Below are 13,940 nucleotides of genomic sequence, written 5' to 3' on the forward strand. Positions count from 1 at the left end.
TCCCCTCTCCCCGATGGCCGACAGTTGTCTACCAAATCCTATTTACTGTTACCCAACGGTCTATGTACACTAAAGATGCTGGGAGGGTGTCTATCACCCCTAGCTAACCTACTGCCCTACTGCCATGAGTCTCACCCCTGAAAGAGTCTCTCTCTCTCTAGTATCTCTTTCTTTCTTCCACGGTCTTTCACACGCTCTCCATCTCCCTTCGCGACAGAGCTCTTGCCTTTTTCCTCTTATTTATCCCCCTCCCCTTCGTGTCACGTCGCCATCTTTCATCGCACGCGTAACGGCCTTTCGTAGATCGAATCACGAGATAATCTCACGATATTCGTCACTCTCCGTGGGACGAAGGGCGGCTGCGTTTTTTTCAAAATTTCTCATACTCTTGGAAATCTTCCCCTTTTTCTGTGCACATCCCTTCGAATCTAATCGTAGTCGCCTCGAAGCAATTTATCGACGAATCGAATTTTCCTATTATCTTAATGATAGTTATACGTGAAATTATTTGGAAAGAAACGCAAAAATTACAAATTTCCAAAATTCTATTTGTTCGTTCGTATTTGTTGGTCCGTTTCAGTGTGAATAAAAATCCAAATATGTTTCAAAATACATTTCAAAAATATTTCTATCGTGGAAACGATAAGAAAACGTGTCAAATTTTGATCGTGCATTCGATGAAGGGGAAGGAAATAAAGAAGGAAATAAAGAAGATTGGAAACCGATGGTTTCCTTGAAAAAAAAAACGCGACCTAGACCCGCGCCACTATTTCGCGTATATACGGTTCTTTCAAGCTGCGGATCCGTAATGTGGTTTAGCGTGGCACGACAGGAGGTAAACTTGACGACAAAGAATTATTGATTTTTTTTTGAGCGGGTTGAACGAGTTGCTGGGCGGCTCAAGCGGTCCCGGTAGGGTATTCGACAAAGGATGTTTTCCGAGTCCCTAACCTAGGTAACCCTTCTCCTACGCTTATGCCGCGTGTGTACGTGTTTCCGTGTGCCACCCGGACTCTCCGTGGCTCTGCTTTTGCCCCCGCGTGCGACGTGTGTGCCAGGGGTTCGTCCCGCTCTCCTTTTCGCTCTTCGCTCCTCTGCCCATTTCCTTCTTTCTCTTCCGCCTGTCCTCTTTCCCCTCTTTTTCGTCTCTCGCTGCCCACACGCCGTGTGTACTCAGCCGATGCACCGAGGACTTAACTGCCTCATTGTCGTCCCAGCAGGCATCCGAGCTTCGGGACAGATGTGCAAAATTTAAGGTTAGAATACCAGAGAAATCGTCACCGACGTCGAGAGCCAGCCTCTTTCGTGGTCCTCGCGGTAACGAGAGTCGATGACCGACACGAGTCTCTTGTATTTCATAAATACGTACACACGTATGCTTTCGTCGATCGATTCTTTCCAGTCTAGAAAGTTCTTCTCGTTCTACGCTGATTGCAAATAGAGAAATTTTTGAAAAACTTCTTGTAAAACTGATCCTCACCTTTCACGAATTTACTTAAGTTTATCAATAATCGTCTTCTTCCTATCGCTCGAAATAGAGCAAAGAATCCATCGATTCGACGCTATTGAACTTTCGTAACACGTATCCGTCGATGCCATCACGATGCCATCACGGGCCCGCATTGCTCGTATGACTATTCACGAAAGAATTAGTTGCGTCATAGAATAATCAACCTCTATAAAAAATTCCACTCCTCGTTCGAGAACGAGAATTGGCCCGTGAATCCGTGAATCCAAAAAATATGTCCATTTACGAGTAACGTTTCCCCCCCCCCCCTCCCCCGAGTCGACAAATGATTGCATACGTGCATCAATCAAAGAACACTTGAACGGTTTAACGGGCGAACGAGCCTTCGAACACGGGCACAGCCGAAGAAGGTCAAAGACCCCCGAAGAGGGGAGAGAGGGGGAGGGGGTTCGAATTCCATGGTCAAGTAAGACGCTCGAGTATGCATCGTAGCGGAACCCAGTAATTGAACCATTAAAAATTCGCTCGTTCCCTTAATCAAAGAATACGTTTAAAGCAAAGTGATCGACAACAGGGTCGGGGTACCACGCTCGTCTGACATCCCCTCCTCCCTCCCTCCCCCTCCCCCTTTCCCCCTTGCATCGTTGCATCGGCGAAAGGTACACCAGTGATGACAGAGCACCACCAGCACCAGCCACCAACCCGAAGCTGAAAGTGCAGCCACGTTAGAGCTCGGTCTTTTTGGAGCACCGTACACCCAAATAGTCTAGTCCAGGCTTTCGCACCTTATGCACGCGAGGCTGCACATGCATAGTGCAACAGCGGCCGGTGCATCGGTGGCGGTGGCGGCAGTGGTGGTGGCGGCGGCGGCGGCGGCTCGGGGAGGGGGAGGGGGAGGGTTAGGGGGGAGGAGGAAAAATCGATCGAATAAAAAAATGCTTGGCCGATGCCGACGTGTGACGAGGACGCGAATCGCGGCCGATAGGAGCCGGTGGAGGTGGAGGAGGACGAGGAGGACGGCGGCGGGGTTGAAGGAGGAGGGGTGGCGGTGGTGAAGGCGGACGGGGGCTTAGGTACGGGAGAGAGCAGAAGGAGGGATAGTCCGGGACCATTGAAGAGTGAAACCGCTCAAAGCAGCTGCCCCCGCCCCCTCTCTCCACCAACCTTTCACCCTCCTCCTCGCCACCCCCCTCCCCGCTGATCCTCGCCCGCTTCGGCTTGTGCGCCCACCGATCCCAGAACCTCGACTCTCTCTTACTCCTCGTAAGCTTTGAAAAACCACCCCTCCAACATCGTATCGTACAGTATCCTACATCCACCTCCCTCCCCCGCCTGTAACCGCTTTCTTCTCCTCTTTCTCGCACGATAGCCCGTTTCGTTCGCTCGTCTGCACGCTTTCCCTTAAAAGAAGCCGAAAAACCCCGCGCCAAGAGGCCGCTCGGAAGCGAAGGAAGAGAAGAAACCGGGTTACATTCCTCTCAGGCTGAGGTACGAGAGCGAACCTCTTTTCGTTTTTTTCGGACCAACCGTCGGTCCGTCTCTCGATGCTCGTTTTTTAGGGTCGGTGCGCGGCTGCTTGTTGAACCGCGATTGCGGCCGCCATGGAACAACTTCCTGAATGAGGCGAGTCGCGTGGGTCCAGACCGGACAATTGCTTCGCATTCCCGCCGGTTCAACGCGTTCCGTTTGATTGTTTTCTTGTCCCCTGGTGTACGCGCCAGTTCGATACACGAGGACGTAGTCGAAATCTGCTCCACTACGTGGAGAGAATTATTCGATATCGAACGTATACATTCTAGCATGTGTTTTCTTTTTCTTTTTTTTTTTCTTTTTTTTTATTACTTCTCGAGCTTAAAGGGTTTTATATACAACACGCAAGGAAATATGCGAAATTCGTATTCGGTATACGAGAAAATATGCAAATAACGTAGTTTCGATCTCGAATGAATGGTGGCTCTCCTCGCTCTTTGCATAATAAATTCAACTCGAACGATTCGCATTAGCCGAGCGTGTGCCACGGAAGGCCAAGTTCGTTCCGTATGTCTGTCCGTCTCTCTGTCTGCCGACAGTGGTGATGCTCCCCGAAGCTTGACGTTAAGAGAATGAAAACGAGTTATCGAGGAGAAAAAGGGCGAGGATCAGCTAGGGGAGCCGCGTTGAAGGGGGCCGAAGGGGGGTTTCAAGGCTTCAGCCAGATGTAAAATAAAAGAAGAGAGAAAGAGAGAAAGAGAGAGAGAGAAAGAAGTGGGAAGGGGAGTCGAAAAGCAAGGGGCACACGAGGAGCGTGCATTGTAAGATCGGCGCGTGCGGCACGCGGAGCCTTCCTCTCCGCGTAAGTCTGTGCCCTGTGTCGTGTAGAACCCCCGTGTGTTCAGAACCGGGGCCCCCCTTCGCCCCTTCTGCCTTTTCGTGCCACCGTTTCTCTTGAGTTCTCTCTTTTATGAAGGGCGAGGGCCCAGGAGCTCATTGTCGGGGCCACATCTGCCGCGCGATCGCCCAACGATTGTCTCGCAAGCTTAGGAAACTTGCTCCTCGTCGAAAAAAAAAAGGTGGCTTAGCAGCCGGGGCACACGTATGCGATTCCCCTTTCGAGGGGATGACCAAGAAGGGGACGGCTGTTTTCGTTGCCACGATGTAACTTTTGCCAAATGTCTATCTGCACGTTAATAATTTTTACTAGTCATCTCGGTTGTAGAAATTTTGGTTTAGAAGAAGATATCGAGAAGCTAAAATTTTCCTCCAATTTAAAATATTTTGTAGAGCTCGTTTACATAAAAAGACTTTACTCGTCATCTTCGTTGAAACTCTAATAAACGAAAATTTTCTGAAACAAGGATAACAAGTCTAGTTCTAAGTCTAAGATCCATTCACTTTCTTGAAATCTTATCGGTTTCTTTCGAACTGCCTTCCACAAAAGAAACATTAATACAATTACGATTCCCTCTCCCTGTGAAACAATTTAAATTCTCGCGCAACTCCGCGAGAAAATGATCCAACTCGTCCACCCGCCCCATTCCCTTTCCTCGGACTTTTCCCTTTCAGAGAAAAGTTTCATCGCCACGACTCGTCACCCCAACCGAAAGGCCGTACCGGATTATTACCTCATCCTCGCGATCGACAAGACGCGACGACGCGGAGCGCGAGCACGAACCACGACCACCCTTAAACCGGCGCGGAAATAGCGGATCCGCGCGTCTCCACTCGGGTGTGCGGCCGTGGCGGAACGAAGAATGAAGTAATCACTTGTTAACTTGTGTTTTAATTACATGATTTTCCGGGGTCGCGGCCGCGCCGTCGTCGACAGAAACGGCGAGGAGGAAGGTCGCCCAAGCAGCCACCCGATGAGCCCCGTCGTCGTTTGCCGCCGCAAGTCTAGAGTACAGATGGCGTTAAAGTGTTAATTACTAATTAAGAAGGGTGCACAGGGTGCAGCATCAAGACCCTGCGCGACACCTTTTTGAACGCGCCCTCTGAATGGACGCTTACGCCCTGACGGGCAAACGCGTGTACTCACCCATCCATCCGCGCTCATGAGCCACCACGCAACCACCACCCGCGCACACATCCGCGCGCTCACTCACACATCGCGCTCTGCGCGATCTGTTGCCTGGAAAGAGCAAGAAAGAGACAGAGAGAAGGAGAGAGAGAGAGAGAGAGGGAGAGAGGAGGCGCATCCGTGGAAAGTGTGCTCGGTTGCACGCGACGACGTGAGACCCGATGCGATGCGATACGATGCGACGCGACACGGGCGTAACGCGCGCGCAAACACGTAAACAGGAGCGCGCAGACGCTTAATGCTCTCTCGTTATACGCACTTTCACGCCTCGTGCCCGTTACCCGTGAGGATAAAGTAGCGCGTGGCAGCACGACGTTCCTCTCGAATTCTTTGCGAGCTTCTTCTTCCCTCCTCCTCGCCTCGCGTCCGCGAGACGCGGTTTTTCCAAGCCCGCGTGGTGTGCGACGCCATCGGCCACGCGCGCCACAAAGCGGCGGAGCCACGCCGTGAATTTATCCGCCCGGTGATGGCGGATGAATGGCCCCGGGTTCAACGTCGCCCACGATGTTTCTCTGTTAATTGTGCTGAACGCCACGGCTGTATTCTATAAACGGACCCGTTTCTGCCCGATGATAATTATAAGGTGAAAGGAGGCTGCCGTTGGTAATAAGGAAACGCGAGGCTAATGTTCTCCTTCTTCCTTCTTGTGTTCCAACGGTTAAATCCAACCCTCGAGCGTGCCAGTGGACTTTGGCTTTTTTTTTTAGTTAGTCGGTTTAGGAGTTGGGGCGAAGTGAGGGACACGAGGGTAAAGATTAAGTGAACGAAATTTTCAGCGTCTTTGTGGCTCGAAAGCCGGTGTTTGTCCCGGAATAGGGGTCCAAAGATCGCTGTGAGTAAGCAACCTTAAAAAAAAATCTCTCTTATTTAACAGTGTGTCTCTTTTCACAGAGTTTACAGAATGTTTAAAAGCCCGCGTTTCGCCGGTTGGAATATTTTTATTACCCAACCCTGTTTGCATTAGTTAATGTTTGAAACTAGTATTTTAATCGTTTCAGTTGAATTCAAAGGAGCGTTTAATCGTTGCCATTTATCGTGCTAGCTTTATCGCGAAGCACTAATTACGTTAATATACGTAATTTCTAATACGTTAAATGTTATTTTATACGAATCATATCGAAAAAATCGTGATTCTATTTTATCTAAAATATCTCCAAAAATTCACGTTAGAAATTCTCTCTCTTTCTCTCTCTCTCAAACGAAATGATCGGCACTCGAATGACGAATCGATCCCATAAATGGGATAAATGACGAAATTCAACCCCAAGATGGATAGATTTAAAAGATGCAAAAGCTTGCTAGATCCCGACCGAGGAACAGCTGTTTCACAAGAGGGGACAAAAAGGTTCCAAGGTGATCGAGCCCGCAGCCGACACTTTGCGAATCTTGGCGGATTGTCGGCCGTTTCTTAAGCGTCTTCTCCCCTTCGAGAAAGAGAAAGAAAAGAAGAAAGAGAAAGAGAGAGAGGAGAGTCGTTCGTGGGAAAGTTTCTGGCAAGAAAGCCGCGCGAGGGGTTGAGAGAGAGACTTTAAGGGTCAGCTCCGGTCTTGGGGAGCCGAGGTGTTCAGCATTGTCGAAGGTCGACCGACTTGGCATAACCGTTAAAAGGGAGCCGGCTGGCTGGCTTAAGGAGCACGATTGAAGATCTTTGAATAGAGGCGGGCAAAGGAGGAAGGGTGTAAGGCGAGAAGACGCGAGTCGTCGTTACGCCCCGAGTCACTTTACAGTCTGGAAACGCGCGGCCGATTTCTCGAGTCGCGCGCTTTTCCACGCCCCTGTTTTCTACACCCCTGTTTGCCAAGTCAGAATGCAAATAGGTTTTCTTTATAGGAGAGGAAGCGGGAAGAAAGTCATACCGCGACGCCCTTACGTTTCGAAACGAGATTCGGAACAAGAAGAAAGAGGAAAAGAAAGGAAGAAGTGGTATGCGCGCGTTTCTTCGAAAAGGGGAAAGAAAGATCGAAGAAAGAAATTTGAGTTTCGAAAGAAAGTTTCGACATTTGGGATCGAGAGATGTTTTTTCGCGAATCGACCAAAGAGAAGAGCGGCGCGAAATTAAAAAAAAAGAAAAAAAACATACAGCCAAGTGCTGATGTTCCCCCTTTTAATTAGTGCTCTCTCAGCCTATACGGCGTGGAATCCGTTTACAAAAGCAACGCGTCGAAACAGCAACCCGCTGATGATGAAGATCACGTCGTATGAAGAAGGAGGCGTCACGTCGACAGCCATCATTGCCATTAAACGCTTCAATACGCGGCGCCTCTAAAGCTCGTATTGTTGCCTCACCTTCGCCACAATACCCGCCACCGTGATGAAAAAAGGAATCGACGAATTTACGATTGTCGCGCTGCACCCCCGCTCCCCTTTGTGTACTCGATATGGAAAGGATCGGCTGCGAGGACTCGAAGAATCCTGGAAGGGCGAAGAGAGTTTCATTCAAAAGTGGCCCTGAATGAATACGGATCGCATCGATGGGACCGTGAAAAGATAAATTAAAAGTTGAACCTAGAAAGGAGAAGGAAAATCCGCTATATATAAATAAGAGCAAAGAGCAGAGAGAGAGAGAGAGAGAGAGAGTGTTAGAGAGTCTATAATTGCAGATAGACGATTGATTAAAAACGAACAAATCGCGGGAAATAAGTATACTTCTAGCGTGATACTTTTACTCTCCCTTGAGAATAATACACTCACGAGGCTAAGGATCGCGAAAAACGCGAAGTAACGATTTCCGTTCGCGGCGAGAGCTAATTATTCCCTCCTCGAAGACACCCCGCATCTTCGCCTCCTTTCCACCCTTCCTCTGCCCCCGTCTCTCTTTTTATTATTTTTCTTTTTTTTTTCGGTGGCAAAGGCAGCCTCTCGTAATTAGATGCTAATAATCAGCACCCTCCAGGAGGATCACACTCTTTTCCTCACTCTTTTCCTCTCTCTCTTTCTCTTTCTCTCTCTACGTCGCCCCGTCGTTGCAACGCGGGGCGCAAGAAAACCCGAGCCCCCTGAAGAGCTTATTATTATCCTAATTATACAATACTATAATGAATGACTGCGCGGCTCACCCTCCTAGCCCTTACTCTCACTATCTTCATCCTCACGGCTCTCCTTCTCTCTCGCTCCGCTCCTCGCGATACCCCCTCCCTCTCCCTCCTTTTCCTTTCTTCTCTCGCTCACCGTTGCTCTTCTCCTCTGTGCACTTGGTGGCCGAAGAGTGGCAATTCTAGCACTCGGGCTTTTTTGTCAAACCGACTACGGAACTAGCGCCGTCTCCCTCGCGCCCTTACACCCTATTATGCGGCCAGCCTCGTCTCTCCTCCCTGGTTTTCTCTCTGTCTCCTGGTGTCTGTTTTAATTAGGCACTTCGCGGAATATATATACCATATCTACCACGCGGTATTACGTAGATGTACATAAACCGAGCTCGATCCCGAGCCGAGACCTAGCCCAGTCTGCCTGCCTGCCTGCCGCACGTACGTATCCCACCTATACTCGGCGATCCGACGAGCTTGAATGCGGTTGATGGGTGGTTGAGTAAGGATTATAGACGCAGGTGACACATACACGTTACTTCGGAGAGGCCTGAGGTTCGTGGGGGGAGGGGGAGGGGGTGGCTCTCCGGTCCCGATGGGTGGGTGTTGGTGACGTCGGTTCAAGGAGACGGTTGAAATAGAGTGACGGAGCCGCGAGATGGGAAAAGCGAGTGGGAAGGAGAAAGGAAAAGGAGGAGGACGACGCGTACACACGTGAGGGCGTGCGAAAGGGAGAGCGGCCGCGAGAAGGGAGAAAGTGAAGGCGGGTTAGGGAGGAGGAGGAGGAGGAGGGGAGGGAGGGAGGTAGAGGGCGTAGGGGCGGTGGTGTAGAAGGGGAGCGGGACACGCGATTCTGCAGAGACACACACTCCTCTTTCAATTCTCCTCTCTCGTGTGCACAACCTTCTCTGACTGACTGCTGACTGATAAGAGCACGCGAAATTGTCTTAATTGGCGAGAGAGCCAATCTCGAGTGATCGAATGAGAAGAGGCTCTCTCTCGCGTCTCCGCCACCTGACTTCTCCTACTACTACTAATACTACTACTACTACTGCTACTCGCCCTTTCTTCTGGACTGCTACCTACTCGTAGTAGGTCGGGAACGCGACGCGCCAAGGATCCTATTGTTTTCTTCCGTTCGCACGCGTTCGATAGATCTCGATCCGCGGCGTTATCTTGTTCGTTATCTGAAGTGTCATCGGCTCGTTGCTGGTCTTATCGATGGGTGAGCTTACTTAAAAAAAAAAACCTTCCCTTCTCTCCCCACCCCTTCCTTTATCGGATCGAGAGGTGTCGTTAATGCGCATAGCTTGTTATCAACGCTTGATCGAAGGGATGGAGGAAAAGAAAAAGCGAAGGAAGGAGTAGAGTGGAATCTCGCGAAAGAAATCTTTCCGTTGTTCAAACAAAAATAATTGTAAACCGCGGCTCGGATGAGTTAGTTACCTCTCGAGTGAGAAAGAAACGAGGCATCTTCAGAGAGAGAGAGAGAAAGAGAGAGAGGGAGAGAATGGGGGATGAAAACACCGCTTAACGGAATATTCCTAGAAACGGCGGATATGGAAACGGTCGATCCTCTGTGCTCCATGAACCGTGCACGATCCCGCCAGGCGGAAGCAATCTTAAAAATTGCTCCCAGCGGCACCAAGCGAAGACCAAGACCCGAAGGTTTGAACCGGTTGCTTCGCATTGTCGAGCATTCAGGGATCTCGAGTTATACAAGCCGCAGTAGCACTACCCGCTCGTTGCTTTCCCGCTCAACCGTACTTCTTTGCATCCCCTCGGGATCCAAAGTGTAAGATCAACCTGACTGCCATTCTCGCTGCCATTCCTGGCCTGCTACTCTAGGATACTCTTCCACCGTCGGGATCTCTCGCTTACGTTCTCTGTGTACGTTCAGTGAAGGGGTGAGGAGGACAGGGACCCTCGGAGAGAGAAAGATCGAGGAAAGAATGGAAAAATATTGCGAGCAAGTAGCAACCTGTTCTTTCTCCCTCCCCCACCTCGTCGCGTCAAGTCATTCCCGCGTTTTCCTCGCTCGACTTGTTCGTTCGTGGCGACGAAGAATGCGAGGCCGGCTTTCTTATTCGTCATCGACGTCTTTCAGCGTTTTTTTTTTCAGTACCCACCCCCTCTTTTTTCTATTTTCTCTTATCCGTCGCGACGGTTCCCGATATCGCTCTGTTTTTCATGAAAGTAGAGTGGAAGGAGGACGTGGATGGAAGAAAAAAGAAATACAATAACGATATAACAATACGATATAAATTTGGAAGATAAATCATTAATAACGATATATTTTTTTAAACGAGGCTGTTGCAACAATTTAATGAAAATTCGCCTATATTCGAATATATATATATATATATTCCGATACCATCATCCCTGACATTTACTTTATTAACGGTCCATGGTTAAAAACTCGCGTTCCTTTGAAACATTTTCGATCAAACACCTGCCACCGTTAGTTTTTCTCGGAATAATTGAACAAACTTCTTTTTTAGAGATATTCGGGGGGAGAACGATGTAATAAAAGTATCAAAGACGCCTCGCTTGCGTAACTCACCGTCTTACCATCACACCTTTTTATTCATCCTTCTCGCTCGCGAAAAAAAAGAGAAACAAAACGGCAGTCACATAAAAAAAAACTAAACTCCGTCCGTCCGCGGAGGCTCGTTCAATTGAAAAAAATAATTATTTTCTTAATCAATGGCGGATTGGAGACATAAAAGATTGGTTCAAAGTGGCGGCCTCTATGTCGTAAACCGTTTCCTTTCCCGAGTTTTCGGTGAGATCCATCGAAGCGAAGCCACCCCTTGGTGCCGCCCCTTCACGGTTTCTCCGCGCGAAAGCTTGGGTCACTATTACTATACAAATTACCCGCCAATTAGTGACTTGTGCTTGTTTAACTGCGTTAATTAATGAACGTAAAACGGCAAACTTCGCGTCGGGAGCGCAATTTTATTTTTTCTCTCTCTCTCTTTTTTTCCTTCTTCCCTCCTCCTCCTTTGCCGGTCGCGAGAAAAGGAGAGAGAAAACGAGCGCGTGTATCGCGCGATCCCGCGGCGTTTGTAAGTACACGGCCGCACTCGTTCATGCTTGTCTGTAAACGTCGGCGGTTGCCTCTGCGAGGGTGTCGAGGTCTTCTTGGACGATACAGTGTAACACGTTCTTAATAGTCTCTTTGAACCGCGTCGCTTGCCAGCCGACGAGGAGTTGTACACACCTCTTTGCGACTCTCTCTCTCTCTCTCTCCCTTCTTCTTTCTTCTTCATCTTCTTTTGCGCCGCTTCTGCGTCAGACCACTTTCAGTATCGACCCCCTTAATTAATTATCGGTAGTGCATTAGCATTCTACGCTAACGCGAGAATCAACATGGCGCCCGCCAACTTTCGAAGAAAATATGTTTTAATCTCCTCCTTCTCGAAGCGAATTACTACGAGCATGTATCTTCGTTGGATTAAAATTAAATATAACAGTGGAGAAATGATTGTTAATTGGATTTTGCGATGATTGTTAAGTTGTAAATGTTATAGTTAGAGGAGCATGATAAAGTCCAATGATGTTTTTCAGAAAATAATATTAAAATTGTCAGTATTATTTGTCGTCTAGTTTTAATGAAAACTTTTTGATAACGATGTTTTAAATTTGACAGCGAATTCTCTAAATATTTTGGTTACAAAGTATTCCCGGATTTCAACAATTTTTCTACAGAATTTAAGGATTTAAAAGAATTATAACTTTCAGCCCATCGTTTATTACCTATCAAATTTTTAATTCCAAGATTGATTCTGAAATTATTGACGAAAATTAATAACAATATCGATCGGATGATTAATTTATCGTCACTTTTTCAGGGAGTTCTACTACATCCAAATGGAGAAATACGCGAGGCAAGCTGTTTCGGAAGGTGTGAAGAACGCGGATGACCTACGAGTTGGAGGTGACTCGGAAATCTATCGAGTTCTGAACCTTCATTACAACAGAAACAACCACATTGAGGTAAATTGAAGATCTTGAAGATACGCGATCCATCAATCCATCTTGAACTTTACTTATTTGTCTTATTCTATTTGAATCTTACGTGTAACAAATTGCTCGCAAAATTGTTTCAAGAAAAATAGTTCAACGTGAAACCTTTCACCTATTTTCTCTCCCCCCACAGATATTCTTAATTTAACAACGAAAATATTCCTTAAATACTTCGCAAAGAAACAAAGAAACGATCCCGATCGTCAACCACCTGCGCACCCCATGATTCGCCAATCAAATTTCCGCGACGTGGCGTCGGAATCGAGCTGTCAGAGTCGAAATTTCGACGGGAGCGAGAAAATTGGCCGGGAGTCGGAGACAGCCGCGCGACCGGCGCAATTATTCGGCGGTCGGCCATGACCACGCCACCGTTACCTCGCCTTTCTCATCTCGTGGAACGCTTTTAAACGAATTCAAGTTTGGTTTGCGTCCGTATCCGTGGAGCGGCGCGTGTTGCAAATCATTCGTACGTCTCTTACTTTCCCATTGTGGGGCGCAATTTACTTTCGCCACGGCGTAACGACCGTTGATTGTATTTGGAGCGGCGGCGGCGGCGGCGGGCGACGTGAGCGCGGTGCGCACACGTAAAGCAGCTATTTAATATTATTTAACGAGTCTCCTGGTGAAACCTGGAGTCTCCATTCTTACGGGCCCAGGTCACAATTGCCGCCCGCTTGACGCGTAATTAATTACTCGTGTTCGTTAATAACCCAAACGTACTAATTATAAGTGGTAACTCTTGGCACGGCCGCTCGTTAAGCGATACACGCGCGTAACATCGCTTTAATACTTCGGATACGCGGGTGAACTTCTTCGGTGAACCGTAATGAGCGGCGAGAAATTATCTTTTCCCTTTTTTCCTTTCGCGCTCACAGATTTTTCTCATTAGCTTAAACGATTGATCCCTTGACAGGAATCTAATTTATGCGCTTGCGCGTAATCTATTCGCATCGTTCTATAATTAGAGAACGATTAGATTCGCGCGTTCTTACGTATATATATATGTGTATTACGTTTTTCGTACATGATAATAAAAATTCAACTTACTTTCAAATCAGAAGAACTTTTTCAAATCGATTCAAAGTCCTCGACGTATCATTAGTAGGGATCGTTACAAACGATATCTTCTCATAGATAACCGTATTTGTCTGTGTAATTTATCGTAAAATTCGATTAAACTGTATTAAAATTGGAAAAACTTTAAACCGCTGTAACTTCCAAGTTGATGAGTTCTTTCGGTCGACCAAAGATTGTTGGAGGCGCAGGATCTTCCCCTTTAAAACGCTTTTTGAATTATCCCGATACGACTTCCGGTTCCCGAGATATCGTCGTATAAAGAGAAGGGTAATTTTTAATCGTTTACTATCTTCGTCCTTGTTATCTTATTCGAAAGTCTCGCTCGTGCCTCGTTTCGCTGACCTATCTCAAACGGCAGACGAGCGCCAGACGCGATTCCTAGAAAAACGTAGTACGCGATTCCTAGAAAAAAATGTAGGTCGCGGTTTCATTCATTATCCTCGTCGCCTCGTCTTAAGTACTAGGAAAACTTTGAATTGTTATAACTCGGCCTCGAATGAAGATATCGGCATAAAACAAAAAGCGATTTCAACGGTATCGCTTCCTCTATTATCCGTGCAGTTTTTGATTGCCAAATTTTTAATCTCACGAAAATTTGAATTTTCATTCTCTAACTTTACACGTTGTGATACAACATTTTCTATGTACATATCTACATAATCGAATATATTTGAACACAAGTAATTCGCATAAAAATCTGCGATGATATATACATATATATATATACAGATAAATAATAGGAAGTGATCGACGGGAAAAAATTGACAATGTTGGATGGGATTTACAG

At 47.5% G+C, this 13,940-nt stretch overlaps 1 protein-coding gene across 3 annotated transcripts in view; it reads left to right on the forward strand.

Annotated features, from left to right (window-relative positions):
• LOC108001328 (homeobox protein prospero) overlaps positions 1-13,940 on the forward strand; it is a 188,342-nt gene that overhangs the window by 138,434 nt on the left and 35,968 nt on the right. For all 3 annotated transcript variants that reach the window (XM_062075840.1, XM_062075841.1, XM_017062271.3), the window contains one exon: positions 11,902-12,046. In XM_062075840.1, the coding sequence (XP_061931824.1) occupies positions 11,902-12,046 (145 nt within the window). The remainder of the gene's footprint in view (positions 1-11,901; positions 12,047-13,940) is intronic.

The sequence above is a fragment of the Apis cerana genome, linkage group LG5 (assembly GCF_029169275.1).
Source record: "Apis cerana isolate GH-2021 linkage group LG5, AcerK_1.0, whole genome shotgun sequence".
Lineage (NCBI taxonomy): Eukaryota > Metazoa > Arthropoda > Insecta > Hymenoptera > Apidae > Apis > Apis cerana.